The 17,092-nt window shown below is 43.1% G+C and overlaps 1 protein-coding gene across 2 annotated transcripts in view; it reads left to right on the forward strand.

Moving 5' to 3' along the window:
* Positions 1-17,092, forward strand: part of CTNND2 (catenin delta 2) — a gene marked incomplete at its 5' end in the record, with an annotated part of 876,397 nt that overhangs the window by 477,425 nt on the left and 381,880 nt on the right. For both annotated transcript variants that reach the window (XM_081303245.1, XM_081303246.1), the window contains one exon: positions 7,604-8,168. In XM_081303245.1, coding sequence (XP_081159371.1) covers positions 7,604-8,168 — 565 coding nt within the window. The remainder of the gene's footprint in view (positions 1-7,603; positions 8,169-17,092) is intronic.

Consider the following 17,092-nt stretch of genomic DNA (forward strand, 5'->3'; position numbering starts at 1 on the left):
CTCACCAAGCAGTTCATCCCTCAAAGAAACAAAATACACAAGAAATGTGGGAGTGTACATCTGTAGGCAGAACACTGGAAAAGTAGTACAGAAGCCTCAAGATATTTAAACCATTTTCATGTTCTTCAGCAGAAATGAAGTATGGGCACAATTGTAATCCTAGGGAAATGGCCCGCTAGCTGCAGGAAATTGAGAATTGTGTGATAGTTCTCTGAAATAAACCTATGCAATAGTGGATATTCTAGAAAAGCAATAAGCTTTTTGAGAAGCAGAATTGCCATTTCTTTGTGATTTGGCCTCTCCATTTAATGCTGCACTGACTTTTACCTCTTGAAGTCCTCACTTACACTGTATCATAATTATAAATATACCATCTGCTCACTTCTGCCAGAAGCCCATGCATTTGCTGTCGGAACACTGGAATTTGCTTTTTGGTGCATACTTCTCTCAGGTGGAGGTGGACAAGGGGCTGGGGAACCATGTGAATGGTGACAAGGTAGACCTTGGAGACCCACCTGGTGCAGAGGAGGATCCAGTGGCCAGGAAGCATCTACTGCATTGATCCTGGATTGCCAAGGGTTGCAGAGACCACTGCCATAAGGTCACTCCAGTTTGCTTAATGATGAAAGCAGTTGTCCTTAGGTGATACTTTCAGGAGAAAAGTCACCAACAAACTTGGAAAACAAGCTTAGAGAGGTATTTTTAGTATAGAGTGCATATATCATGCAGCATTTAGAGCGGAAATCATGTTGTTTTACATATTTTCCTTGGCATGTTTTTGGGAAATTGGCAGGATATTTTTTAAGCTGTTTTTAAGATGATTACCTATTATAAATCCCCATGCCTTGCTTTACTTTAAAATCTCTCTCGATTTTCTCTTTTTGGTATATTTAATCTGGCTTTAACAATTGAAACATTCTTATTGCAGGGAGGGTGTGTTTGTGTTTTATTAGAGCATTTCCTCTTCTGAGCAAATATTTGGATTATTAATGTTATACTAAGTGGGCCTCTTTCTGAAACAAAAGTTTTATGTAGTGAATTATTTCAAAGGAAGTTCAAAAGAAAGAAAAAAAAACAGTATTCCAAGTTGCAAAAAATCTATACCACCGTGGTGTTTGTACTAGTGCTTAGAGGACATGGGAAAATGAGTACCTTGCCAATCCCCCGCTGAGTGGCAGGAACAGTATTATCTACAAGACCTGTCTCTGGCTCTCCATTCCTCCCTAAGGCAAAAAGGGAGCCATGAAGGTGGTCTCTATTGTTATCACCAGCTTTTTAATTGCTCTTTTGGGTCCTTTTATCTGAGATGTTTGCATCTGAGGAAAGGAATTCCCTTCTAGTGCCTGAGGTTTTCAATTAATTAAGTTTAATTTGCTGTGGGCACTGCCTTCCAGTGTCAGTGGGATAGTACCAAAGTGAGCCCAGCCCTTCTTTCCTGATGAACTGATCTCATCATGATGGCTTTGGGGGGATGTGGGAACCACCTATAGATGCTGTCTCTTCTCCTGATGTTATATATTAGTTTTTACCAAAACCAGGACCCTCAAGAGAATCACTAGACAAGCACTTGATAATTTTATTTGGCTGTTTCCAAAATCAAACTTTTTACACAATACCAGTTTCTTCCTTTGGAAATAAAGGGAGAAAGTCCTTCTGAAGACTGTTGCAAAGAGAATTTACCAAATCACGTGAGCAACAGTAGTTGTGTTGAAGCAAGTTTATTAAATCCCATCAGTGATCAGGAGACACAACTTATTTGGGGATTCAGATTCATTCTAATAGAACATTTTATGTAAAACCAAAATTAGGTGGCTACATTTGGAGTTGCATTTCAAAGTTGTGAGAGTGGATGGCCGTGTCCACATCTGATAGATGTGCCCTAGGAAAGTGAAAGGACTTCTCAAGAACTTAAGTTAGCGCATAGACATGGCAGCCCTAAATCACATTATCAGGTCATTGTCAGTCAGAGATGTATTTCTTTGAAGACGTCATTCTAGGGCTCTGTCTTTTCATACTCAGAACTTACTCCCACCTTCCTAACTCAGGGCAAGAGTGCACTTCAGTCGTCCTGGCTACTTTCTCTCCACCACTTAAACCTTGTGGCCACTGAAGCCTTCCACATCAATGCAGTTCCCTCAAACCCCCAGCCAACCCATTCCTCACCCACTAGGGGACACAAGTCTGCCCAGCTGTTCCCAGGCTTTCCTTTGAGATGTGCCATACAGCTTTTCTTCTCATGGCCTGAGCCTGCCCATAGCACTGCTGCCAATGGTGATGCCATCTTCAACGGAGAATCACGTCATTAGTGACAAGTTTGCAAGTCTGTTGTAACCAAGGAAAACGGGAATGGATGAATACAGTACATGAAGGAACAGACTGCTGATCAAAAGTCATTAAGTGTGGCTTTGGGAAGTCCATCTGGGGACTCCAGTTCTCCATTCTTGACATCGTTGGCCTGGCTGCTGAGCATTCTGGGCAAGCATCCCTGCTGTCCCAGAGTTAGGGGCCCTGATGACTATTTCAGGAAACTTGGAAGGTCTTAATGTATCTTCACAAGACCTGCTCGTAAACCATGGATCTGCTTTATAAATGTGTTTCTGTTTACTGACACGGCTTTCTTGTGACTGGAAGTCAGGATTCCTTAGAGATTTCTGGCTGTCAAGTTTCTTGTTAACTGGCAGCAAGCATTGAGTTTTTTCTTTCTTTTTGTTTTGTTTTGTTTTGTTTGCTCTGCCAACTCTCCAAAGAATGAGGTTTAAATAAGTTTCCAGGTTCTGAGAATTTTCCCTTTCTGACCTCTCTGCTATCCCTGCTCCTTTTGTAGAAGACACAGCATGAAGATCAGGAAGCAACTGTTTAGTTATTGAGGCCAATATGACTTTCTGTTCCAAGGGCACCATATTCTCAGGGACTTGTTCTTACCCAAAAGAAGAGTGCCATATTTGTGAGCAATAAAGTATGCTGCACAAACAAAACTCCAACAATGCTAGGGCTCCAAAATAATATCAAAACAACATACTGCACAGAAGAGAGGCACTGAGAGCTCTTCAAGCATGCCCCTCATTCCTGCGTGGGTGAGGTCTGCTCTCGTTGGTGGCTTATTGAGTTAGAGATCGAGCATGCAACTTGAACACTATTAGTTAATGGCTGTTGGGAATGTGTGTACATCGCCTAACTTCCCATTTCAATTTTTTTTACTACAATTTGAATATACATCCTCCTGTTCATCAGCTTGATAAAATACATACAAATGTATCCCATGATTGCACAAGAGACTGCAATGTACTACTAGGTGACACAGATACACACAAATACACACATGCAAACATAGAATATATAAATCACAGCCATAGAATATCCTAAATCTGACCCCTCCTGAAAGTTACATGCATACAGGTGAAACATTTAACTGGAGATTCAACGTGTGATTCAAGAGCTGTGATGAGTTAATGTTTCATAGTTTTCTTGATAAATTTCCCATAATGGCAAGAAGAAACGGATCTACCTTGAATATGCTCTAATCTCAGCCTATGAGAAGCTATTAAATCAGAGTCTTGACTTGCCAGGGTAGCTTGTGTCTGAATGTTCTGCTTCCTTGTCAGTTTCACAAAGGTGGGCCCCCCCACCACTCCCATTTGAAGGGATGGGAAAGACAAAGTAATCTTTGGCTTGAGACTAATCCAAAGAGCTGAGAATGAAGGTACCAACTGGAATTGTCCCTTCCAATAGACCATAGTATGGAGTCAAAGACTATTAGGGTCAACCTGCTCCAAGTATTTCTAAAATTTACTTATTATCTTTCTTGTAAGGGCTTCATCATCAATAACAAATTGACTTCAATTCTCATTGCATTATACACATACATTTCCAAAAACCTAGGGAAAGAGTGCAAAGTAATCTCAAAAAGAAAAAGTGAAATTTTACCTGAATTCCAACTTTAAAATTAGATTTACATTTTTACCCTATTAACACACTTTTGAGATTGAAATAAACCTCTATGACAGGAAAGTGCATAAAATTCTACATGTGTTGAAATTGATTTATAGTATTTCTGATACAATAACAGATAGAAATATACCATCCTGTAGATTGTGCTGCAGTCCGAAGTGCTGCCTGTATGTCACAACTGACTGAGAGTTACTAAATGAAATTACATAATGAAAGAAAAAAGAAGCACAGAAGTGGAAAATGGCCCCTAAAAGATTTGTGGTTTTGTCCAAATGACGCCACAGAATAAATTTTTCTGTTTAAACCAAAGAACGATTCTAAGGCACATAAGCCACTGAAATGGAGTATAGCACCCCTGGATTATTTATTTATTTTAATTAGGTATATATGAAAGCAGAATACATTTTGATTCATTGTCTACAATTGCAGCACATCTTTTCATTTCTCTTATTGTACACGATGTAGCACTGCACCATATGTACAGTCATACATGTACCTAGGGTAATGATGTCCATCTCATTCCACTATCTTTCCTGGCCCCAGTCACATGTGGTTATGTAGATGTAAGTTAATTAAAATTTAGTGCTTACTAAAATTCAGTTCCTCAGTTGACTAGTCCCATTCCAGGCACTCAGTAGGCCTGTCTATCCGGCTGCTGCCATACTGGAACCTAGAAATTTGGAATATCCCCAGTCCTGCTGCAGTCTCTCAGGCCTTGAGGTTGTTCAGACATCTCCCCGTGAGGCTGGCATCCTGGGAAAGCTCTTTGATTGATGTTGACTTTTTAGACAAATAGATTCAGGAAGCTTTTTTAGGGTTCTGTTTTAGTGCGAAGTGAACACCGCTGCTTATTCTCTTAAAGATATGTAACATTTTATTGTTTTTATAATGTAAAAAATTATTGGAAGAATTTCACCAAGATCACACAATGTGTAAAAGTGTTTTGCAATGGCCTCCATCACTTGTCAAAATATCTGGATCTAGTGTGGCACTTCTCAACTCTTCTACAAATTTGGGGATGATATAAGGAAACTTTGGAAACAACAATATTCAGCAGGGTTTTAAGACTCTAAGATTAGAAAATCCAACAGATTAAAAGAAAAATCATTTTTTCTGTGAATGTATTCAAGGTTTTCCTGGAGCACAGATATTCTAATATTGAAATATCATGATAAATGCTGACTTAGTAATGTTTTAATTTACATTACTGTTAGTGTTTATTTTGTTCATAATTATGCTATTTGGTAGTAGCATCACTAATGCAGTATAAAGTAGTTATTAATGTTATATATCCAAGATACTGCAAAAAGTGTTTGCTTTGTTATAAGCAGGGACTTCTCCTTGATCCCTTTGTGTTCTATTATCCTCCTGTAGGAAGGTCTTTCAGAAATTCCTGTTGGAGGCTTTTCTGTCGCTTGCCAGCTAGGTTCTGCATGGTTGAATGTTGCTGAGGACCCTCAATAGGGAACCCCAGTAGAGCTTTAGAAGGAAAAGCTCTGTAGCTTAGTGGAACTTTTCAGACCAGCAGTGTCTCCCTTCTGTGGGATATTGTTAGAAGTGCAGACCTTCTGGGCCCACTCCAGACTCTCTGAATCAGAATCTCTTCTCTCAGTGGTTTCATACTTTGTTGATCACAGTAATTACCTGGAGAGCCTGTTAAAGCACAAATCCCTGGCTCTTCCCCTGAGTTTTTGCCCAGTTCAAAGTATGGTGATGCCTCTGTGGATTAGGCGCCTCCCTTTGAAAACCACTGCTCCAGGGAGAACTAGTTCATATTTGGAATCACCTGGAGAGCTTCCAAAAAGTGTGATGCTTGGGTGGCACCTTCAGAGATTCTGAGTTGAATGGCCAGGGCAAGTCATAGGTATTGGTATATAAATATATATATATTTTTGTATTAGCTCCCCTGACAATCATAATAGGCAGCCAGGTTTGAGAAGCCCAATCTATATATTTCATGCTCAGAAGTTCTACTGGGAGAGAAGCTCTGAGCTTCTCCAGGTAATGCTGAACCCTTTCCCTGGGGCTAGGGGGAGCACAGAAGTTCTGCACAGATTGTGCGCCAACCTCTACACATAAAATCCCTGGTTGCAAAAGGCCTGGGACCAGCCTTATAAACCACTTCTTCATTTATTTCACAAATATTCCCGGATTCTCTGCCATGAATCAGGCCCTGTTCTGGTTGCTGGAGACACTTTCATTTTACTTCCACTCCTACTGTTAAGCTCAAAATAGTTGTATGGATCGAGATAAATAATGCATTTATGAAAAAATATTTAATGATCCTATATAAGTAAATACATATAAACACATACATACACCCACATGTTGTAAAAAGAATGTCTTTCAGCAACAGGTTTATCTCTCACTTTACAATGGTCTTAACAGAGGATTTTGATGTTGCTCAATTAACTCCTCAATCTTCAATTGTATCTGACATCCCAGATACAATTTGGAAAACTGTGTATGTAGGAATGAAAGTGCCCAGCATATTACTTGCCAGTTGCTATCCTCAAAGGGTGGACAGCATAATTGAAACTTTTAAGGGACAGCATCTGCTCATCTCTCCCCCTTTCCTCAGCTCACAGCTCTCTCCTCCCCACCCAAGCCATACTCCTCATTGCAAACCTTCCTTCATAGCTTCCCTCTCACTCTTTGTATAATCCTACCCCCTTTTCACACCAGTGGACTCCCAAAAGGGCCTTGCTCCCCTGGGGAAAGCCTGGAAGATCGCAGACCTCCTGCCCAGAAGTAGTTGACAATGCAGTGTTTTCATTCGAATGCAAATTTGTCTCTGGACCAGATTCAAGGAAAGTGCTTTCCCCTCCAACTGTCTTCCCAGCTCCACCCCAGCCCTTGTGGTCTTTTGTGTTGTTGTAATTAAATGAGAGGCAACTGGCTTTCAGTTGGAAGGCACAGCTGCAGGGGGGCTCTTAAAAGGAGCTAGATGCTGGAAGATTTGGAGCCCAGTGTTAGAATCTAGAAAAGGGAGGCTTTTGAGGCTTTTCCTTTGCAATTGCTGTGACTTGTCTAGAATTTTTTTTTCTTTTCTAAATACTGAAAAACTAAGCATATTTCTCTAGCTCTATATTTTTGCTCCTCCTGTAACTTTTCTTGTCTTAAAAAAGAAGAATCCATTCAACAGTAGCAGCAGAATAAATTCTAAGTATGTTTATTCTTGATGTCTTCCAGATAAGTATGCAACTTGGCCAATTTTGGAGGTTGAAAGTGTATCCTAAGATGATGGGGTGGGGGCGATATTTAATGCCTGAATTCCTCAGTAAAAATAACAGATTGGGAGTGCATTCAGGGCGATCACGATTGCCCTGTTGAGTGTCCTTTTAAAACCGTTATGTGGCTTATGCCATGCCTCTTACTCCGGAAGCACCCCAAAATGTAAGCAGACACATGTCTCCTTAGCCAGACGTGACTCCCACCCTCCCGTTAGCAGGCCTTTGCTAGCTGGTGTCTTTCTGCTGGGAAAAGAACCTGCTTGGGAAGATTAGGGGGCGTGAGTTCGCGTCTCAGTGCGGGCGCACGCAGCCTGGCTCCTGAGCGCTCAAGGTGCCCAGCCCTGCTGGGGCCGGCCTGGGCCGGGCGGGCCTTTTGCTTCTCCCTGGCTAAGTGCGCGTGTTCTCTCCTCTCCCGGGCACAGGGCACGACGAGCCGCGCGGGCCACCTGGCGGGGCCTGATCCCGCGCCGCCACCGCCGCCGCCGCGGGAGCCGTTCGCGCCCAGCCTGGGCAGCGCCTTCCACCTGCCCGACGCGCCGCCCGCCGCCGCCGCCGCCGCCGCGCTCTACTACTCCAGCTCCACGCTGCCCGCTCCGCCGCGCGGGGGCTCCCCGCTGACCGCGCCGCAGGGCGGCTCGCCCACCAAGCTGCAGCGCGGAGGCTCGGCCCCCGAGGGCGCCGCCTACGCCGCGCCGCGCGGCTCCTCGCCCAAGCAGTCGCCCAGCCGCCTGGCCAAGTCCTACAGCACCAGCTCGCCCATCAACATCGTCGTGTCCTCGGCCGGCCTGTCCCCGATCCGCGTGACCTCGCCCCCCACCGTGCAGTCCACCATCTCCTCCTCGCCCATCCACCAGCTGAGCTCCACCATCGGCACCTACGCCACCCTGTCGCCCACCAAGCGCCTGGTTCACGCGTCCGAGCAGTACAGCAAGCACTCGCAGGAGCTGTATGCCACCGCCACCCTCCAGAGGCCGGGCAGCCTGGCAGGTAAAGGGCGCACGGTTACCTGGCGCGGCTCACCTGAGCGCAGTGGTGGGGGAACTCAGAGGCTTGACGCAAGCCACTCGGCTTGAGTGAAAGTCAAGGTGGGCGTGTGTCGGGGCCAGTTTTCACTCTTTGCCGGATATTGACCATCCGAGAATGAGCCCCTTGGTGTCTTCCTACAGTGTACCTATCAGTCACTTCTAACTTTGGAAGGGATGTGGTCTCTCAGTCTCTAGCATCTGTCTCTCACTTTTCTGTTTCCTCTCCCTGGTTTGAAGACTAAAGTATGAAAACAAGACAATTTTAGCAACGAAGTCACATAGACCTGTTGATTTTATCTAGGAAAAAAGCAAAGCAAGGAACAATCACAGTATTAATAGAAATGTCCCCAGTTGTCTGTGTCTACTTGTTGAAGAAAGTAAGGGATTTTCCCAGAGCAAACGTTCAACTTAAGTAGGTTTCAGTGTTAGAGTAAAGTAACCAACAGCAAAGTACCTTCCAATCCCTACCTGCCTTTTCTAGGAAAGGGGAGGGGGCGCTGGGGGAAAAGAAAACTGCTCTTTTCTGCCAATTCAGAGGTGACATTTCTGTGGTGGTTATGCCCATCAGAGACTAGGCTGAGCGTGTGCATCTCTGCTGTTAGCACCATATGCTCAGCCTGAACAGGCTCTGTGATTGAAAGACTAATGCTTCTCTCCTAAAACACCTGACAAGTAACCTGGATTTATTGCTGATTTTTTCCCTTATAGAAGTATTTGGTAATTGTGTCACTCTAGTAACAGATGCTGTGCTCATATGTTTCCTTTCTTGACACAAATAGATGACTGGGAAGATAAATAGGATCAAAAAGGAACTTGTTGCAGGCACGAGGCAGGTGGCCAAAGCCTTCTTTAATTCAGCACAGTAATTGCCAGTGTGGACTGGCCTGGCTTAACAGGATGCCGGCTGGTATTTGCTGCCCCAAAATTATGCTAGGTATGTTTACTGAACTGAAAATAATCTCTCTCACTCACAGCCTGTCCCCATAAAATAGAGTTTTGGTGAAAGATAATCATTAATGCCAATCCAGTGCTAGAAACAGTATTTCAACAGTGTAGAGATTCCAATCTGGTTGGAAGAGGCATCTAGAAAAGAGGTACCAAAACTTGGTTTATGTAAGTTTATAAAATATTTTTTTAGATCTTGTCAAGGAGGGGGAAGGTGGGACAGCTGTAAGAGATGAAAGTTTATGACACCCTCCCAGCTACTGAGAGGGGAGGAAAGAGGCTCAGGGAGTCCCAGAGACTTATAAAGACCATTTCATTTTCTGCATTTACCAGGTGAAAGAAATAGGAATCTTAGCTTTCTGTCTCTTCCTCCTACTGGTTTTGTGTGGTGGATATTTGCATATTCCACTATATCATTTCCATGAAAATAGGGAGTGTGGCCACATGGCTGATTACATTGAGTGTGGAGGAGAGGATGAGGGAGTGGGAATGGAGTAGCATAGCTCCTTATATCATTGACTTGAAAGAGGGTTTTAAAATATATGCATTGTGAAAATAGCTTGAACTTTATAACTTTATTGTGTGCAATGGGTGTTCTGTTTGCTGTGTGTATGCACATGTATGTGTGTATCTGTATATATCTGTGAGCATCCACATGTATGTCTTTGCACATGCATATGTGTGCAGTAGGTTGGTTATGGGTAAGGAAGTGTTCTTGGCCAGAAAGAGAATTCTAGTTGACCAGCACATTCCCTTGTGCCTTCACTTCTCTCCACATTTCCATCTGTTCCTCAAATTTTCTGGCCATATCTCATTTTTGCTACCTGGTGAGAAAAAAGAAATCCAATATGCCATTGGAGAGTCTTAATTTTAGAGCTACAATGGGCAGTTTAAATGTTTGCATTTGTTTAACATGCATACTTTTTAAATATTCATCTAAAGTTTTTTCTTCATGCAATTTGCTGCTGGTTGTTTTTGAGTTGACAAATATTCCATAACACTGTACAAGCACTTAGTTTATATAAGATCATATGTTGCTCAGGAGAGGGATGGGCAATAGACTGATGGTATTGATGATACCAGGAACTTTGTAGCCTTGAGACTCTGTGCCTTCATCCCATTGTGTGTGCTAGAGAACATTCCAGGCAGTATCAAGTTCAGAGCTACCCAGTTTGCTAATTAAAAGAGCACAATGATGTTGAATTGAAAAACCACTTTTGTGTTTATAGGGTTGTGATTGGGGAGATCTGTCACGGGTAACTAGGAAGTGTGAATACATGATAGCAACTTTTCCTAATGATTCATTTATTTCATAATTTTTATCATGTGTCTTTTATGTACTTCCATTGATATAGACCCTGGAGATACAGTATCAACTGAAACCTCTGGCCTTGGCAAAAACATCACTAAAATAAATACTTTTGGTAATGTGGTCAGCAATGTGTGGCTTGGTAGGGTGGCTTTAATTACAAGGTAGTCTGTTGTGAAGAGGTGAGTGAGCTGGCCCTATGGATATCTGAACCAAAGGAAAATTAAGTTTAAAGGCTCATAAATGGCAGTATGTCTGGTGTGTTTGCAAAAGAAATGGGGGACACGGGGTGAAGACATGACAATGCTATGAAGTCAGGAAGCTGGCCCCTGGGATGGAGGTGGAAAGCCAGATCAGGAAGCCCTTGAAAGTCTTGCCAAAGACTTAAGGATGCTGGCTGTGCTATACCCCAGGGAGCCATTGAGGATTGCAGCAGAGACTGACACATCTAACATAGTTTTTAAGTGGCTTACTCTGGCTATTGCATTAAGAGCAGATTTGGCTATCAAAGGCAAACTCAAGGATGTAAGTTGGAACTGGCTGCAATAATAATTATGGGGCAGGCCAAGGTGGTTGTGTTGGGGGTGATGAGGAACTGTGCAAACATAGATGCACATACATGAGCCTACAGAATTTTCTCATGGACGAGGTGATGATGGTAAGGGAATGGGGACTTGATGCCTCCATCCCACAACCAGAAGAATGAAGTTGCTGTTGACTAAGTTGGTTGGGTTGCCCTGCAGAGCTGGGTGTGTTGGGAGATAATGTGATACATACTGAGATCCCAGTATTGACAGCTGTCCATCAGAATCAAAGTGCACTGGTCAAGTTGAGTTGGATCAGAGTTTTTTTTCAAGGAACTTGCTTTGTTTAGCTACAGAATTTCCAGAGATTAGAAGTTCTGTCTGAGGATCTCAGTCATCAGTTACAGAGGGCACTTGGTCAGGAAAGACTCTTCTGCATTTTCTGTTAGCTCTTCCTGATGGCCAGACTTTATAAAGTCTGACTGGAGATTTCAGAGTTCTAACTCTCTGGGGAAACACCACAGTCGAGATTAAACCGAGAAAAGTGTAATTTCTCAATTACTGGAGTCAAAGATCTCTCTGTAGTTTTACTTTTTCTTTTCAGTAGTTTTTTCTTTTCATCAGACAGTGGTGTCTGTGTTGAAACCCACTTGGCCTTCTAAGATCCCCCTAAAATCAGGTAGCATCTCCTACAAACTTGTTTGCCATTGATTCATTATAGAGAGGGCCATAACAGCATCTACTCATAATTTAGAAATAAATAAGGTCCTGTGTATGAAGTGTATGTACATTTTATGTTTCAGTAAAAGTTAACTTGCATTTTTTGACGATGTTTACCAACCTTGGGTGTGCAAGGAAGAAGTAGTCCACCTTTGCTTTAGGTACAAAACAGGTTCATGAGTTTCAAAACATGCTAGTTTCTGTGTTGGACATACAAAGATAAGGGAGGCATTATCCCTGTGTCCCAAAGACCTAATTCCCATTTTTAGCCAAATGCAGACTGGGGCAGAAGTTAGTTACTGGGGAAGCACCTGAGGAGGCATCCAGATGTGCCCAGTAAGTTTGCTTCAGGCAGCAGTCCCAGAGCTCAACTGAAAAGAAGAAGCTGGTGAGCAACGCAGCTGGAATCAATTCAGAAAAGTTGAGGTAAATGTGGTAAGGGGCAGCAGAGAGCTGACCAGCAGATCTGTGTTTCTTGAGATAAGATGAGTGGCAATGGCTTGTGAGAGACAGAGGCACAAGAGGAGTTATGGGCAGTGGATCCACACTAGAGGGCTTATAGGGCTTGTAGTATCCTCTTTCCACAAAGTAGGGAGTGACTCCATTTGCATATTAAAAACTTCTCAGAGTGGTGCTGAAGATGGATATACAGAGGGAAAAAAAAGTTAGGGAAACAGACAGCCATCCAAGCAGCCCTTTTCTGTGTCTGGATGTATTTACTAAAACTCTCTTTCACTTGTTTTGAAATGGGAGAATTCAACAATCACTTAAAAATGGTAGAGGGAAGAAGGCTAGATAAAGGACCTAACCTACTTTTTATGTTGTTCTCTGGAGCCAACAGGTTGCCTGATTTTAAAAATTGATTAAGTTAAATTTATTCATTTTAATGAGAGAGTAATAATGAATAAAACTATGTCAAAAACGCATGGCATTGTAAAACATTTGCTATGCACCAGGCACTATGCCAGACACTTGCAAACTAGGTCTCATATGGTTCTCAATCATTTAATGAGATAAGTGTGTCTTTTTCCCTCATCCCATGGATGTAAAAGCTGAGTCTTAGTAATTTGTTCCTTGCCCAAATTTACTTGTCTGGAAGTGCGATCTAAACTTAGATCACTTTCAGTCCAGACTCACCATAGTCTTAAATGCATATGATAAACGAATATATGGAACATATTTTTGCATCAGTGAAGAAAAATACCAAGGATGCAGAAATATGATGTAAGTTTTTTTTAACATATTTAAATAGCTGGTGACTTTGAAAAAAAGCAGAAGCATTTCAAAAACATGTCAACCTTCTATCAAGTGTGACCTCAGTACCAATTTTTGTTTGGTTTTTGAAGACAATGATAGGATTCTTTCCTTTCTAAGTTTAGAGCAAAATTAATCCTGTTAGAAATAGAAATCTGAGTTGTAAATATGAATTAAAGTTGTCAAACATCAGAAAGCCTGCTTGACTCAACTGAGAACGAAACGTCAGTCCTTAATCCAGGATTTCAACCAAAATTGACCTAATATGGAGGGTTTTTGGTCAAGGCGTGTCCATCTCCAGCCAGATGGACCTAAAACTCGGTATTTAAAGTGGATGATGCACTATGAACCCTGACTTCTGAATATGTGGAGACTTCAGGTCCACTGCCTGCTTCCAGGTGCCTTATGAGGAAGAAAAGCAACAAATGCCCAATCCTGGGTGCAAGCCTTGCCCTCTCTGCAGTCAGGTTCTCAAAGGGAACTTCACTAGCTCAGGTGACCAGCAAGTCTGCATGACACTCCTGGGCTGCATGAACGTTCTGCTCCACTATCACATTAAGTTAAAACCAAAGGAAAACAGAGAGCGAAAGTGAAATGAACCCCAGCTTAGTTTTACTAGGATACAAACCAGTTCCTAACCTTCCTTTGCAGGTAGTTAAGCTGTCTCTCTCTCTCAACGGGACCTTTCAGAGGCTCTTTGGAGCAAGACATTACTGGGGAGCTCTCCAGGCACAGAGACCCATTGTGTCCCCCCTGGCCAGGCATCTCTCCTCACCCCTTCCCCAGACACTCCTGCCCTATAGGACCAGCCTGTGCCCAGTCCATCTTGTGAATCAATGTTGAATAGATCTTTCTCCTGCTTCCCAGTCTATTTGGGGAAGGCAGGCTGGTGTCCACACACGGGCCCTCTCCCACTTCCCCAACATCTATTCTTCCAGCCATTTGCCTTCTAGGATTCTGTACCCCCATTTTATAGCTAGGAACCTGTGGTCTGATCTCTCATCTCCTCAGGCTTCCCCACCTGCCAGGAAGGTGGACCCTGGAATCTCTCAGCAAACCCTCTCTTCTCTGTGTATGCCAAGTCCTTTCCAATGTCCTTCAACCCAGAGTTCCAGTGCTCCCAGAAGCAGTCCTTAGTGTGACCTCTGTAAATTTACGTTGGGTGGCATCTGCATCACATTTACCTCAGCATCCAATTTCTGCCCACTCCGTGTCCAGGTCCAACTGCATCAGGAAGAGTGCCCCTTCTAACACCCTCTTAGAGCAAGTTAGTGTCTGGAGTCCAGAACTAAGAATCTAGATTGCTGGGTGACCCTAGCCCTTCTTGGTGTCTTTCTTTCTCATTTTAGTCACAGAAAATTAATACCTACCTACCTATCCTTCCTACCCCATAGCAACCATGTCAATTAAAATGAAGTAGGCACATCTTTCTATTGTTCTTCTTTTATAGGAAAGTGGTATCTTTATGTAGAATTCTGTCAAAGATTTTCCAATATTATTGATATTTATATGATTTCAATTGTGTTCTAAATTTAACTGGGAAAATGTAAACAAAAATGTGAAAAGATGTCGTAAACATGGGTTCGTTCTCTGCCGCTCATGTGCTGCCTCTGTTTCTCAGACCCCACCCCAAATTACAAGTACAGGAAAGAAACTGGGAACAAAGTCACTAAAGAGACAAGAACACACTGCTCGGCGTGGTGGCACATGCCACTCTTAGGGAGGCTGAGGCAGGAGGAAAGTGAGTTCAAAGCCAGTCTCAACAAAAGCAAGGTGCTAAGCAACTCAGTGAGACCCTGTCTCTAAATCAAATACTAAATAAGGCTTGGGATGTGGCTCAGTGGTCAAGTGCCCCTAAGTTGGATCCCTGGTACCCTTCACCCCCCCCCCATCAAGAAAGAGAGAGAGAAAGAGAGAGACAGACACACAGACAGACAGACACGGGAACACAGGGAATAGGTATTGAGTGTCAACTAGAAGTCAAGAATTTTCTACAAAACAGAAGCTCAAGGGTCAGAATTGAGCTGGGATTCCTGGGGAGAACTATGGGGCTGGAATGGAGGGATAATTTATAAGCTGGTGTTTGAGATGATTCTGAGTTGGCACCCCCTCCTGCTCATGTCCCCTGTCCTACCAAAATGGCTAACTGTAGCCAGTTTCTGTTCAAGACGAAGGCAGGAGTGTTCTCTTGAAGAAACTGCACACACCGTCTGAGAGAGTTAAGCTTCTGGCATGGGTGTTGGTGGCCTGGCTCATGCCATGCAGGTGTAGGCAGAGGTGGGATGGCCAGGGCCTGGGCTGCTCGCCCATCCACTCACTCTGGAGGAACATGGTTGGCCCACTTACACTGTCCCCCCTGTCTAAATGGTAACTGGGGACAGTGCCTCCTAGGAAGGCCTTGTGTTCACACTGAATAGAAGTGACTACCAGGTTTTCTTTCCTCAATGTGATAAATTAGAAAGGATTACCAAGGAATGGGGCGGAATGAGCAGCACAAAAGAGAAAAATAGATCGTCTCTTGGAAGAAACAGAGATAATTTATGGAATATAAAAGATTAGAAGAAATAAGCAAAACCTTTAGATTCTGTGTTGAGTAGGATTTAGGAAGATCCTGGGTTCATTTAATAATAACTGGGATGGTATGCAAAAGGATCAAAGAACAACAACAAATCTCTTCTGTGCTGTAAAAATGTAACTACCAAAGCTAAAGATGTGATAGAATGGCTAGAGAGTCATCAAGGAAGTCACCCAGAAGGTAGGACACAGAGGGAAAGAGACAGGAAATATGAGAATAATGCAAGAAGAACTGTAGAGGACAAGTCCCTAGATGAAACGTGTTACTGGGGTCTCAGAGAAAGGGCAGGGAGGAGCAGAGGATGAGGAGCACATGCCTTCGTGGAAAATATCCTCTGCTTGGAATAGAAAAGATTCCTTATTCTACATCATGAAATCTCAGACACCAAGATAGCAGACCTTTTGATCTCTGAGAGAAGTAAAACAGACCCCACTGGCTCATCAGGTGTTATGTTAGATGGCAAAGAACAGGAGCTGCTCCCAAAGATTTGGAGGGAAGTAATTCTCAACCCCGAATCTACACACAGCCAATTATCCCCTGAAAAGGGAGAATCAAATATATTAGCTTTACAAGTAATCAGAAAGTCCTCTCCTGTGCACACTGTCCTAGAAAGTTACAGTAGGTGCAGAGAATGTATCACAACTAAATAAGAACATAAAATAAGAGAAAGACATCCAGAAAAGAACAGGTCCTGAGTAGACAGAAATGAAGACAAGCCCCAGGATAGGAAGCCAGCTGGGAAGCAGGGAATGGGGACTCAGCCCATGCAGTGAGCTGTGCATGTTGGCACAAGTCCCAGAGACTCAGGGTCATGTCAGTATCTAAGCACAGGTAAAGTAAAATAAATATGTATTTAATTGCACACAGGGAAGTAGAGGCTGTCATCACATATGCCCAAGGTCCACAGACTGAGGGGCTAGACATAGGTCAGTGGGTATATTGGTTCCCTCACCTCCCAGCTCTGTGACCTTGGACAGTTTGGTTCAAGTCTATAGGTGTTTACTGAGCACCTGTTTTGTTTCAGGCAATGTTTCAGGGCTTGCACACTCAATATTTCTACAATCACACAGTGTCATTACAAAGATCATATGAGATTGTGCATTCCCGTCGTTTTGCCCACATGTTAAAAGGACTCTATAAATTATAACTTTTGTTATTAAGGACAGGCACAATATCAGGTTTTAATGGAAATCCAAATATAAATCAATGGAACCCGTGACTGGAATGACCGTGGTGCATAAGTTGCTCAGAACATCATGTCATCATGATATGGAACCTGATGAATCCCAAGAGGGAAAGGTACCTCCCAGTAAGACAATCAGGGAAGGCTAAGTGAAGGAGGCAGCCCTCGAGGCTGGGTATAATAGACTGCCCTTGTGGCCATGCATGTAGAAGACGGGGAGCTCTAGAGTGAGTTCCATACTCATGTGAACGAGTGTGCAGTGGGGCCTCGGAGCCTGTGTTCAGTGTGCCAGGGACATACATGAGTTTTGTTGTGCAGTTTGGATCTCCTGAACTTCCCTCTGCTTGGAATAGAAAAGATTGTTTATTCTACATCA

The sequence above is a fragment of the Spermophilus citellus genome (genome assembly GCF_964194105.1).
Source record: "Spermophilus citellus genome assembly, chromosome: 1".
Classification (NCBI taxonomy): Eukaryota; Metazoa; Chordata; class Mammalia; order Rodentia; family Sciuridae; genus Spermophilus; species Spermophilus citellus.